At 42.9% G+C, this 15,000-nt stretch overlaps 2 protein-coding genes across 2 annotated transcripts in view; both read right to left on the reverse strand.

The window, feature by feature from the left end:
* Positions 1 to 15,000, reverse strand: part of LOC123773583 (RNA-binding protein Raly) — a 713,369-nt gene that overhangs the window by 492,110 nt on the left and 206,259 nt on the right. The window lies entirely within an intron of this gene.
* Positions 12,254 to 12,850, reverse strand: LOC123748606 (tropomyosin-1-like). The gene has a single exon (XM_045730771.1). It carries the CDS (start codon positions 12,848 to 12,850, stop codon positions 12,254 to 12,256), a length of 597 nt encoding a protein of 198 aa, XP_045586727.1.

Genomic DNA, 15,000 nt, shown 5'->3' on the forward strand with positions numbered 1-15,000 from the left:
GACATATGGAGAGTTTACTGTCACGATATGACATATGGAGCTTTTATTGTCACGATATGACATATGGGACGTTTACTGTCACGATATGACATATAAGGTATTCACTGTCATGCAATGGTCAAAATATTGACGCTTTCTGGGACTATTGAATATCGCCCTCGATAGGTTAAGGAGGATATCATAGGTTCAAACCATCGACTGAACAACCATTTAAGCAGAAAAAGTTTCAGATTCCCCCACAAGACTGGTCCCGGAAGAGAGAGAGTTGAAATATAAGGAAAAAACCTGAGGAAATTTAATCTCACAACATTACAGAAGATTGAACACACTTAAAAGGAATTGAGATGTTGGAGATAATGTATCAAACGCTAATGAATCACAGGATATTATAAAGAATATTTTTTTTTTAAGTTATGAATAATAAGAACGAATTACATGAGACTGTAAATGTTTACACAGATTTATAACTAGGAATTAACTGCACGAATCACGACAATCTCTGTAAACGAACCTAAAAGCAGAGGAGGGGGCCCAAGAGCTGAAATTCAACACACACACACACACACACACACACACACACACACACACACACACACACACACACACACACACACACAGGGGCCTCGTAGCCTGGCGGATAGCGCGCAGGACTCGTAATTCTGTGGCGCGGGTTCGATTCCCACACGAGGCAGAAACAAATGGGCAAAGTTTCTTTCACCCTGAATGCCCCTGTTACCTAGCAATAAATATGTACCTTGGAGTTAGTCAGCTGTCACGGGCTGCTTCCTGGGGTGTGTGTGTGTGTGGTGTTAGAAAAAAAATAGTAGTTAGTAAACAGTTGATTGACAGTTTAGAGGCGGGGCGAAAGAGCAAAGCTCAACCACCGCAAGCACAACTAGGTGAACTAGGTGAATACACACACACACACACACACACACACACACACACACACACACACACACACACACACACACACACACACACAGCCAAATGGCGTACGAGCTTCGCGTACACATCTTTTTTCCTTTTTTTTCTGGGAAGAATTACAGCTGATCCTAGCCAGTCCTGGGAGCAGCTGGGAGCTGGGACGGGCTAAGTCTCCCTAGATCCTTTACTGCTGGGGTGAGTGGCAGAGGCGACCCCCTGGCCAGACGTGAGGGAGAGAGAGAGAGGGGGAAGAGAGAGAGGGAGTGAGAGGAAAAGGTGAGAGGGGGGAAGTTTTAAATGGAAAAGGAAGATGGAACTCAGCATAATACACAAACAATTTGTGAAGAGACAGTGAGGAAAAGTGTCATTAGAAAGGGGCTAGGTATGAATGGAATGGAAGAAAATGTAGAAAAGGTGAGAAATATATATACCAGAGAGAGAGAGAGAGAGACAGAGAGAGAGACAGACAGAGAGAGAGACAGACAGACAGACAGAAAGAACCCCCAATACTTTGAGATTCAAATAGCCAGAAAGAACCACCGACCCAACCTACCACCCACTGAACATCAATAATCATAGATCTGTAGTCAAATGTATAGTAATGTACCCACTTAAATACAGCTCACTGGTCACTGTTACTGGCCTGCGATACGCACCTATAAATCCGTACCCAAAAAGCGCAGTGTCCTGTAAATCTGAACCCAAATGGTTTTTGGGGATTTTCATTCAGAGGTCAAAATAGCAGCCTTTCACCGGCAAAGCTGAGCGGAAGACCACAAAGGCTTAAGCTCACAACATCACCTATAAACATCCAAGGATTATACGTTGTAAACATCCAAGGATTATAGGTTGTAAACATCCAAGGATTATAGGTTGTATCTCCAATTGTTTCAGTCACTTCTGTATTGTTAAAAAGTTGATTTTTTCTTTCCATTGGTCCTTAGGTACCGGGGATTGGGGCTAGCTTTCGGGTCATCCCCTACCAATCCATTCCTAGCCATCATAGACGAACCTAACCTAACCTAACCAATCCATTACCAGCCAGCATAGACGAATCTAACCTAACCTAACCTTGCATTGGCCCTAGGTACCGTGGATTGGTACCTAGGGTCATGCTTTCGGGTCATCCCCTACCAATCCATTCCTAGCCATCATAGACGAACCTAACCTAACCTAACCTAACCAATCCATTACCAGCCAGCATAGACGAACCTAACCTAACCTAACCTTGCATTGGCCCTAGGTACCGTGGATTGGTACCTAGGGTCATGCTTTCGGGTCATCCCCCTACCAATCCATTCCTAGCCATCATAGACGAACCTAACCTAACCTAACCTAACCAATCCATTACCAGCCAGCATAGACGAACCTAACCTAACCTAACCTTCCATTGGCCCTAGGTACCGTGGATTGGTACCTAGGGTCTAGCTTTCGGGTCATCACCTACCAATTCTCTCTCCATTACAAGCCATCGTAGACTCGACTGGTTTCCTGGAGACATGACCAAAGAACAGGCCACGGTAATCTTGACTACCGGAATCAAGGCAAAATTCCCTCCTGTGTGATTTTTAATTGACAAACGTCCGATATATCAAACTATGATGCATCTGTTCCATGATGCTCATAACCGAGGCCACTAGAGAGCTGGTGGTTCCTCAGGTAAGTTCAGGTAAAGACCTTGGCTAAGCATCAAATGACGAACTAAAAATTTCGGATTAAGCGCTGATGTCAACAGTGAACGACCTATTATCCAAGAATGAGTGAGCATTCAATTGTCACACGTAGTCCAATGAGCTCGCAAGACGTCGTCTTAACCTCGTGCTGATTGGCTGGCGTTACATACGTCCACCAATCGCAGCTTGTTAGCCTCTCATTATCTGACCAAGCAATTTAAAGACGGTATAGTTATGGTGAGAACATAGCCTTTCTGAGCCACATATTAAGAAACTCTGAACACAGAAAGAGTAAATTGACTCTGAAAGTTACGTTTCGGGGCTCGAACGACTCTCAAAGTCGAACGACTCCCAAAGTCGAACGACTCTCAAAGAGGTCTAAAGTGACTAACCAAGGCCAGTTAGCCTCATTACAATAGACAATACATCACACGATACAGGACACATAACACATTAGAAGCCAAACTGACTCTAGTGCCACCCACACATAGTGCCACCGAAGAGGCCCAGGGTCACACTAGGCCCTCCGTACCTGTCATACCGTACACGGGCTCACCATAGCCCGTGCTACTTGAAACTTTTTGTTCCAGGTAGCGAATCTACATCAACAACAACAACATGTCAAGCCGCTGGCCACAAGTCCCGCCGCCCTGCCCCTAATATATACACACACCTCCCAAACGCCCACAAACCGAAATACATCCATTTTTCCATTTCAATGGTGGAGAGAAATTCGAACAGCTTCAGCCTATTCGAGGAGGAAAACTCTTGAAACTTTTCCTGTTATGCTTCAGTTATCTCAACAGCTGTACTGGTTTCGGGATAGGAAAGATAAGGAGCCACAGACATGTGAATAATGAGAAGGAAAGCAAGAAAAGAAAGGTTCTTTTCTAAGGAAAAGAAAGTAGAAGCATGGTTGGAAAAAGGGGGGGAAATAGAGAAATTGAAGGGGTTATCTTATCTTGAGATGATTTCGGGGCTTTTTAGTGTCCCCGCGGCCCGGTCCTCGACCAGGCCTCCAGCCCCCAGGAAGCAGCCCGTGACAGCTGACTAACACCCAGGTACCTATTTTACTGCTAGGTAACAGGGGGGCATAGGGTGAAAGAAACTCTGCCCATTGTTTCTCGCCGGCGTCCGGGATCGAACCCGGGACCACAGGATCACAAGTCCAGCGTGCTGTCCGCTCGGCCGACCAGTTGGGTAGTTGAAACAAGGATAAGGAAGGAAATTGTCCCTCATAATATTGTACTGATCTTCTTACATAAATAGAGGTGATATATATACTGTCGTATATAGTCCTGGTCCCCAGGACTATATACGACTGAAAACTCACACCCCAGAAGTGACTCAAACCCATACTGCCAGGAGCAACGCAACTGGTATCTACAGGACGCCTTAATCCGCTTGACCACGCTTTGAGTCACTTCTGGGGTGTGAGTTTTTAGTCATATATATATATATATATATATATATATATATATATATATATATATATATATATATATATATATATATATATATGCGAACAAGCCTGAATGGTCCCCAGGACATATGCAACTGAAAACTCAGAGTCACTTCTGGGGTGTGAGTTTTCAGTTATATATATATATATATATTTCCCCCTTTCCTTCCTTCCCCATCTCTGTTCCTTGTTCCTTTCCCACCCATCCCATCTCCTCTCCCAGCGAGCGCCGCTAATCTCTCTGGTCAGTAGAGTATTAGTGTCTACCATTGTTCATACAGCATTGTCTTCACCGATATATTGCAGCTCAGCCCCTATAGGCAGGATAATCCTGCCTGTGTAAATACACACCTCGGCCTTAAGTCATCTCTTTCACGTCCAAAAGACCAGATGGACTTTCTTCGTTGTACGCGCTTGAAATGGATCTATAACTCTTGGGGATATTTTCGTGTGGGTTAACTCGGTGTGGGGGGGGGGGTATCTTTTGTGGGTATCTGTTTTTGGCTATTTCGTGGATAAGTGTGGATACTTCGTTTTGGGTATTTTCTGTGGGTATCTTTTTGGGTGTTTCATGGATATTTTTCGGTGGGTACCTCTTTGTAAGTATCTTTGTGGGTAACTTTTTTGGCTATTTCATGGGTATTTTCGTGTGGATATGTTCGCGTGGATATTTTCATGTGGATATCTGTTTTATTAAAGTAATTTTGTGTGCGGATTTTCTTTGTGTTCTGATGTGTCAAAGTCAATTTGTGTTACGCGACATCTAATTAATATAATTGTTGCTTATTCGTGTTTAACATTTAAAATATCTGTCTAATTATAAGCAGATAATTAAATGGTTAAAAAATAAAAGATCTTCATAACAAGTTAAATAATTATATTGTTCAAATATTCTTTACAACTTTTAAAGAATTTAGATTCATTATAGCTCATTTCTAATTCATTTAAATACCTATTGGGTAATTTTAGGTTTATATTGTGTTAATCACTGTTTTATTTGTAGTGATTAACTTTTCACTGTTAATCACTTTTTTTTCAGTGATTAAGTCTTTTCACTGATAGAGAGTAGATAATTCTGACCTCTTGTCCAACACCTCACACTGCTCTCCACCTCTCTCTCACACCTCACAAACACAGCGACGTAAATAAGAACATGGTAGATAAGTCCACTACGGGATCACCATAGCCCGTGCTACTTGGAATTTTTTGTTCCCAGTAGCTGAATCTATAACAACAACAACCCCAAACCTCTTCCCTAAAATCACTAACCATTCGTTCCACTGATGTATATAGCCACAATGGTTTAGTGTTTTCCCTAATAATTACCTTACCTTCCACTAATGACCTAACCCCACCACCGGTCAGGTATTGCAATAGACGATAGACACGCTGTTGTCTATTGCAGACTCTGTAAAAAATCAAACCTTTGAACCTACCTTCAAACATACGAACGCTAGCCACCCTATAATCTATCCATACTATCTTGAGGTTATCTTGAGATGATTTCGGGGCTTTTTTTTTTTAGTGTCCCCGCGGCCCGGTCCTCGACCAGGCCTCCTCCCCTAGGAAGCAGCCCGTGACAGCTGGCTAACACCCAGGTACCTATTATACTGCTAGGTAACAGGGGCATAGAGTGAAAGAAACTGCCCATTGTTTCTCGCCGGTGTCTGGGATCGAACCCAGGACCACAGGATCACAAATCCAGTGTGCTGTCCGCTCGGCCGACCGGCTCTCGGCCCTACTAGTGCGTAGAAAACACGAATATTTACGAATCCGTACTACCCATAAGCCCGGTAAATAGAACACACACACACATGGAATAAACATGTAGATAGGACCAAATGAGCTTCGTGTGATGCTGCGACCCGGAGAGTCTGCTACGAGGAGGAGGAGGAGGGAGAGAGAGAGGAAGGATGATAAACGCGGGAAGAGAGAAGGAAAAAAGGGAATAAAACTCAGGAGAAGAGACAAGGATGGTGGATGACAGCGTCGCCATCCGGTCGTACTTCTAGCCTTACAGGACCGCTGACATATGGTGATTATTTCTGTCCGCGTTCATTACTTTCTCGGCCCACGCCGAGAAGGGGAGGTGGCGGAGCAGGAGCAGAAACAAAGGGAGCAGTAGCCGGATAAACAGGTCCGAGCAGGAGTAGAAACAAAAGCAGCAGCCGGATAAACAGGTCCGAGCAGGAGCAGAAACAAAAGCAGCAGTAGCCGGATAAACAGGTCCGAGCAGGAGTAGAAACAAAAGCAGCAGCCGGATAAACAGGTCCGAGCAGGAGCAGAAACAAAAGCACCAGCAGCCGGATAAACAGCTCCGAGCAGGAGCAGAAACAAAAGCACCAGCAGCCGGATAAACAGCTCCGAGCAGGAGCAGAAACAAAAGCACCAGCAGCCGGATAAACAGGTCCGAGCAGGAGCAGAAACAAAGGGAGCAGCAGCCGGATAAACAGCTCCGAGCAGGAGCAGAAACAAAAGCACCAGCAGCCGGATAAACAGCTCCGAGCAGGAGCAGAAACAAAAGCACCAGCAGCCGGATAAACAGCTCCGAGCAGGAGCAGAAACAAAAGCACCAGCAGCCGGATAAACAGATCCGAGCAGGAGCAGAAACAAAAGCACCAGCAGCCGGATAAACAGCTCCGAGCAGGAGCAGAAACAAAAGCACCAGCAGCCGGATAAACAGCTCCGAGCAGGAGCAGAAACAAAAGCACCAGCAGCCGGATAAACAGGTCCAGCAGCAGAATAAGCAGCAACAGCAGAAGCGAATAACTAACAACAGAAAATGGGAGTAACAGAATGGGAGACTTAAGATGAATACAACATGAAAATCCCTCTTTTTTTTCCCCCAACATGGGAGAGATGAGACAATAATTTCTCTCTCACACATCATGGTGGTGATTTTTTTTACCGCCAGCACAACATGAGACACATGAACATGGCAGACACATGAAAAATATATATAATATTAATATCCACATCACCTGGGCTTATATTATACCTTTGAAATCGTTTAAAAGCATTTCACGTTGATCAAACCGGTTCCCAGCGCCCAGAAATGGCTTATTAGAGAGATAACGAAGAACTGTTGTTTGAAATTAACTAAAGTTTGTGTATTTTATTGTAGTTAATTGCCAACGTTTGAAGAAAAGATGATTCAATTGACCACTGTTAATTGTGCCAGATACAGTAAAACTGGATAATGTAACCATAGTCACTCACAAGCAAAAGTGGTTAATTAAAAACTAAGTTTCTGTTCTAGGTTTAGGCTTGTACCATCGGTCCAGGTGTCTTCTTAAAGCGGTGTTTATTTCCGTGTTGCTATATCCATTGTTAAATTCACAAGGTTGAAATACCTTGTGGCTTTTCAGCCTTGGGGTTTTAACCTTGGGGTTTTAACCCTTATTTCTGGGTTATTTTAGCCTTGTGGTTTAAACCCTTATTTTGCTTCCTCTTCATAGAAGTCAAAGTTCAAAGAAGTCAAAGTACAGAGTGTCCCCTCTAGAGGTATTTTAAGTTTTGTAAATATATTGAACTTTTTGAATTCCGACGAAACAGAAGATATCAGAAGCGTATTTTCAAGTTTCCATATCAAGGTCTGGAGAATTTGTGTGAATTTCCAATATGTAAATTGTAAGATAAACTGATTTCACGAATGATTGTTAGGTTTTGTTATCATGATTTACCCTTTCTCTCTGCGACTTTCTCTTTCCTATAGTCATCTGCGGTTCTCTTTCCTGGTTAAACCTCATTATCTTCATTCTCGTTGGAAAGATATTATAGATACTACTCGGTTCCGTGTTTAACTTTCCTGTGCATTGGTTGGAGATTAGTGTGTTCAGGGCGATTATTTCCAGGATGATTGGAGAGTCCTTTGTTTATCCTAAACCTCTCTCTTTACTCTTGCTGTTAAAGTTCAAGTTATTAAACTTCTATCGCATGTCGATCATATGTTTGGTCAGTAATGCATCAGTTAATACTCGCATGCAAGGCTTTGATTTATAGATTATGATTTGCAAACCTTGATATGATATTCAGTGGTTCCTATTTGCAATGATTAGATTGATATCATTCTAGCTTGGATGATAACATAGTCGTGTTGTCGTAGTCGCGTTTAGTCGTACTAGTTAAACTATTTTAGGTAAATTTTTGAATGTATATTAAAATATATAATTTTGTCTTTGCTATGATCGAGTCTCTTTCTTGTGAGGTTCTTCTTAATGTGGATTCAGAGTAATTTTCACTTGAATTTTCTATGAAACTATTTCTTCATGTTACCTATCTTGAGGTTATCTTGAGATGATTTCGGGGCTTTAGTGTCCCCGCGGCCCGGTCCTCGACCAGGCCTCCACCCCCAGGAAGCAGCCCGTGACAGCTGACTAACACCCAGGTACCTATTTTACTGCTAGGTAACAGGGGCACAGGGTGAAAGAAACTCTGCCCATTGTTTCTCGCCGGCGCCCGGGATCGAACCCGGGACCACAGGATCAGAAGTCCAGTGTGCTGTCCGCTCAGCCGACCGACTCCCTAATGTTCAGTAGTGACATATTTTTGGTAGTTTGGGTAATTTTTGGTATAGTTTTCCTTCTTTTTGTCAGAGCCGTTTTCTATATGACTGTCTTTTGTTTGTTTATGCTCTGTTAATAACTGAATTGACTTGATCTGTTTACCTTATATCGTTTATAGTTTTTTCTGTCCCACGTACTCACCTGGTTGTGCTTGCGGGGGTTGAGCTCTGGCTCTTTGGTCCCGCCTCTCAACCGTCAATCAACAGGTGTACAGGTTCCTGAGCCTATTGGGCTCTATCATACCTTTATCAACTGTTTGGGTCAGGGATCCCGTACCCAAGGCATGAGTGGGCTTGAAGCCACGTCCCTCTCAAGGCCATGTGTTTAGGGGGAGGGGGGGAAGGGAGGAGATGAGAAGGCAGGTGTTTGAATATGTGCCAGTATTGTTGGCTTGGGTAAGGCAGGTGTTTGATCTTGCGCCAGATGTGGGTTTTTCTAACCACTCTACGTGATGGAGAAGTGGTTTTGACCCTTCCTCCCCCCCCCCCCAATCCAAAAAAAAGGGTAATTTATCACGGCGGGAAATAGCCCTAAATAATCTTTTTTTGTATGGCTGTCCAAATGGTCTGTTTTCTCAAAAGGAAGTTCTTGTATATTATTGTTGAAAGCGACTGTTGTATGTGTTTTAAACCGTGTTTTCTTGTCACTATTGTATTAGATGTATTATATTCTTTCGTCAATGAGAGTTTTTGGAGTTGCAGGCGATGAGTCACAATAACGTGGCTGAAGTATGTTGACCAGACCACACACTAGAAGTTGAAGGGACGACGACGTTTCGGTCCGTCCTGGACCATTCTCAAGTCGATTGAGAATGGTCCAGGACGGACCGAAACGTCGTCGTCCCTTCAACTTCTAGTGTGTGGTCTGGTCAACATACTTTTTGGAGTTTCTAATCTTTTAGGGTCAGTGTTTACCGAATATATCATTCTTAAAATGATTCTGATTATCCAGTCACTTAGACTAATCCGTAGGAAAATTAACTTCCGAATATCGGTTCCACTTACAGACTTCATATTTACACCACTTTGGCTGGACGGTAGAGCTACGGTCTGGCTTCATGCAGGTCTACGTTCAATCCCCGACCGTGGATTAAGTGGTTAGACACCATTCCTTTCCCCTGTCCCATCCCAAATCCTTATCCAAGTGCTGTATAATCCTTATGGCTTGGCGCTGTCTTCTGATAGTTCCCTGACCATTAAGAAGATGGTTGACTAATGGGAAATGATGACTAATAGTGCAGCAAACTACCTCGAACTAATTCCTGCATTGGAATACATAATAGTTACCGAACTGTTTTTATTGTGTGTGTGTGTGTGTGTGTGTGTGTGTGTGTGTGTGTGTGTGTGTGTGTGTGTGTGTGTGTGTGTGTGTGTGTGTGTGTGTAATTACCTAAGTGTAATTACCTAAGTGTAGTTACAGGATGAGAGCTACGCTCGTGGTGTCCCGTCTTCCCAGCACTCTTTGTCATATAACGCTTTGAAACTACTGACGGTCTTGGCCTCCACCACCTTCTCACTTAACTTGTTCCAACCGTCTACCACTCTATTTGCGAAGGTGAATTTTCTTATATTTCTTCGGCATCTGTGTTTAGCTAGTTTAAATCTATGACCTCTTGTTCTTGAAGTTCCAGGTCTCAGGAAGTCTTCCCTGTCGATTTTATCAATTCCTGTTACTATTTTGTACGTAGTGATCATATCACCTCTTTTTCTTCTGTCTTCTAGTTTTGGCATATTTAATGCTTCTAACCTCTCCTCGTAGCTCTTGCCCTTCAGTTCTGGGAGCCACTTAGTAGCATGTCTTTGCACCTTTTCCAGTTTGTTGATGTGCTTCTTAAGATATGGGCACCACACAACAGCTGCATATTCTAGCTTTGGCCTAACAAAAGTCATGAACAATTTCTTTAGTATATCGCCATCCATGTATTTAAATGCAATTCTGAAGTTAGAAAGCATTGCATAGGCTCCTTGCACAATATTCTTTATGTGGTCCTCAGGTGATAGTTTTCTATCTAGAACCACTCCTAGATCTCTTTCTTTATCAGAATTCTTTAAAGATTTCTCACATAATATATAGGTTGTGTGGGGTCTATGTTCTCCTATTCCACATTCCATAACATGACATTTATTAACATTAAATTCCATTTGCCAAGTGGTGCTCCATATACTTATTTTGTCCAGGTCTTCTTGAAGGGCATGACAATCATCTAAATTTCTTATCCTTCCTATTATCTTAGCATCATCAGCAAACATGTTCATATAATTCTGTATACCAACTGGTAGATCATTTATGTACACAATAAACATCACTGGTGCAAGAACTGAACCCTGTGGTACTCCACTTGTGACATTTCTCCATTCCGATACATTGCCTCTGATTACTGCCCTCATTTTTCTATCAGTCAGAAAATTTTTCATCCATGATAGAAGCTTACCTGTCACCCCTCCAATATTTTCCAGTTTCCAGAACAACCTCTTATGTGGAACTCTGTCGAAAGCCTTTTTTAGGTCCAGATAGATGCAGTCAACCCAACCATCTCTTTCCTGTAATATCTCTGTGGCTCGATCATAGAAACTGAGTAAATTCGATACACAGGATCTTCCAGATCGAAAACCATACTGTCTGTCTGATATTATATCATTTCTATCGTTTATCTCTATTATTCTTCTATCTCTATTTATTATTCTATCATTTATATCGTGTGTGTGTGTGTGTGTGTGTGTGTGGATTCTGTCACTCCCGTTCCGTCTCCGCTTCCACCCTGTCCCGTCGCTCTTCCCTACTCTCCTGTTCCGTGCTTACCTGTCTCTGTCTGAAAATAACAAGCCACAATAACGTAGTTGATCAGTAACGAAACGCACACATTTTATACCAGTGAGTTGGGTTGTATGTGTGTGTGTTTTTGAGTTCATTTCTCCTACTCTTCCACACACCAAGTTCGTTCGCTCTCGCTCTTTCTCTCTCTCTCTCTCTCTCTCTCTCTCTCTCTCTCTCTCTCTCTCTCTCTCTCTCTCTCTCTCTCTCTCTCTCTCTCTCTCTCTCTCTCATTCGCCGCCTCCACCACCAGGTTTCCTGCCCAGGACTTTCTCCAGTCTTTGGCCAATTACAACTTCAATTAATAGTTTTTCCTCCTTTCCTATTCTCTTCTCTGGCCAATGGTTGCTGTTTTTCCTTTCCCTTCAGACTGGTCTGACCGCCCTGACTTTACCGCGGTTCTCTGTTTTTATATGACCCGGCTAACACACACACACGCACCCAAACACACACGCACGCAAGCACGCACGCTCATACGTACATATATACGCACACACACCACCCATACGCACCACACACACACACACATACACAAACATCATTACAATACACACACAAACTTAGTGCTATGTTTTCTACAGCAAACAAGAAATCAAACAGAAGTAAACAAATTAAAACTAATCAATTTAATCTGCTGTCTCTCCCCTCCCCCCTCCCCTCCCACCTCTGAGACAGCAGAAATTGGATAATTGGATATTTATGAATTATTTTTTAATATATTGTCTTTCCTCTTCCACAATACCCATTCCACATTATGTGAGCCTGCTATTCCACATTGAATGCTTTCCTTTCTCACATTATGTAGTTCCATTCCATTACACCGTCTCCCCCCTTCCACAACAACATTTATTTGATTCCTTTTCCACATTATTGGCTTCCTCTTCCACATTATTGACTTCCTCTTCCACATTATTGGCTTCCTCTTCCACATTATTGGCTTCCTCTTCCACATTATTGGCTTCCTCTTCCACATTATTGGCGTCCTCTTCCACATTATTGACTTCCTCTTCCACATTATTGGCTTCCTCTTCCACATTATTGGCTTCCTCTTCCACATTATTGACTTCCTCTTCCACATTATTGGCGTCCTCTTCCACATTATTGACTTCCTCTTCCACATTATTTACTTCCTTTTCCACATTATTGGCTTCCTCTTCCACATTATTGGCTTCCTCTTCCACATTATTGGCTTCCTCTTCCACATTATTGGCTTCCTCTTCCACATTATTGGCTTCCTCTTCCACATTATTGGCGTCCTCTTCCACATTATTGACTTCCTCTTCCACATTATTGGCTTCCTCTTCCACATTATTGGCTTCCTCTTCCACATTATTGACTTCCTCTTCCACATTATTGGCGTCCTCTTCCACATTATTGACTTCCTCTTCCACATTATTTACTTCCTTTTCCATGTAGTCAATTACATCCTTCGCGTCATAATTTTTCTTTGAATTCCTCACTGATTTGCATTCCTCACGAATGGAATCTTAGTGATCTTCTGCCCTAACGTGCGTGGAGGCTCTTTCGTGCGGTTGAGTGCTCTCTCACGCACGCAAACATTCTCTCGCACACGCAAACATTCTCTCACGCACGTGAGAGGCGAGAGAGATCGCCTTTTCAAAGGTACATTTCATAGGTGCACAGATGAGTTTACTTTGGTAAATCAAAGGAAGACTGCATAGTTTACCTTGGTAAATCAAATGTAGACTGTATAGTTTAATGTTTGACTCGGTAAATCAAAGGTAGACTGCACAGTTTACCTTAGTAAATCAAAGGTAGACTGCACAGTTTACCTTAGTAAATCAAAGGTAGACTGCACAGTTTACCTTAGTAAATCAAAGGTAGACTGCATAGTTTACCTTGGTAAATCAAAGGTAGACTGCACAGTTTACCTTAGTAAATCAAAGGTAGACTGCACAGTTTACCTTAGTAAATCAAAGGTTGACTGCATAGTTTGCCATTGTAAATCAAACGTGGACTGTATAGTTTAATGTTTGACTCGGTAAATCAAAAGTAGACTGCACAGTTTACTGTTTAACTTGGTAAATCAAAAGTAGACTGCACAGTTTACCTTGTTAAATCAAAGAAATTAGGCATACTTGATGCTGGTAAACCAAAGTTAGTCAATACAGGTTACGCTGGTAAACCTTTGCTAAGCAACCTACCATCTTACAAAGAACGTCGCATTTCGACCGTATGCGTTACATAAGATCAAAAAATTTGTCGTACTGGAAAATGGAAGCGGCTGGCGAAAAAGTGACGTACTGTTCCGTTTTCTGTTGTGGGTCCTCTGGTAGGTTAGGAGAAACTACTTTAAATTAGACCGTTTTCTTGACTTTTGGGAAATTTTAGGAGGACGGACTGTTTTAAGAAACTGGTACTTCAAATGATGCTACATTGAACGTGTATATATGCACAGTTCTTTAACAGGCTAAGTATGCTAGAAAATGTATATAAAATGTATATATTTTGTATATAAAATGTATATATTTTGTATATAAAATGTATATATTTTGTATATAAAACTTGTAGATTATGCCAAAAAAATCAGAGGGTCATTGTACTCTTAGCAGACCATGAAAACAAAGTAGCGTATACATCTATCTCAATATCTTCCGAGTAGGACTTGCGGGATCGATCCTGGGTAACCCCCAGACACACGCCGTGCGCCCACTGGACCACGACGTGATCCAAGTTACACAAGCTGGCGTCCGCTTGAACTCACGATAGGACTTTTTTTTAAAGCAATGTGGACTGTCTAGCGGCTCTGGACTCGACCGGACGTCAGATTATGTAACTAAAAGCAAGTCCAGGACACTGGTTCGAGCCTTATCATCAAGGTCGGAGCCGGTCGGTAGGGAGCCGGTCGGCCGAGCGGACAGCACGTTGGACTTGTAATCCTGTGGTCCTGGGTTCGATCCCAGGCGCCGGCGAGAAACAATGGGCAGAGTTTCTTTCACCCTATGCCCCTGTTACCTAGCAGTAAAATAGGTACCTGGGTGTTAGTCAGCTGTCACGGGCTTCTTCCTGGGGGTGGAGGCCTGGTCGAGGACCGGGCCGCGGGGACAGTAAAAAGCCCCGAAATCATCTCAAGATAACCTCAAGATAAGGTGCAAAGATATTGTTGTGTAAAACCCCTGGTTTGTGTCTCGGAGAGGCTGCAGGATCCAGTAAGTTCAGTAGAACTTCGCTTTCAACTCTTTTGACCATGTCGTAGTTCAGTCGATTAAGGCAGCGGCTGGGATGCTCCCGGACGCAGGTTCGAATCCTCGTCACGGCCCTTGTGGATTTGTGCAAAGATGGTTACAGTGGTAGTTTAGGTCCCTGTTATATTTCAGCATGTAACAGGACAATCAACGCACCATGTAACAGGACAATCAACGCACCATGTAGCAGGACAATCAACGCACCATCTAACAGGACAATCAACGCACCATCTAACAGGACAATCAACGCACCAAGTAGCAGGGGGAGACACTTCAAAATATCTACAGCTTCACGGCCGTAATACGCCGGATAAATTAACGCTGAGCTTCGGGTATCCGGCCCTATAAACATCCTG

The sequence above is a fragment of the Procambarus clarkii genome, chromosome 72 (assembly GCF_040958095.1).
Source record: "Procambarus clarkii isolate CNS0578487 chromosome 72, FALCON_Pclarkii_2.0, whole genome shotgun sequence".
NCBI classification, from domain to species: domain Eukaryota; kingdom Metazoa; phylum Arthropoda; class Malacostraca; order Decapoda; family Cambaridae; genus Procambarus; species Procambarus clarkii.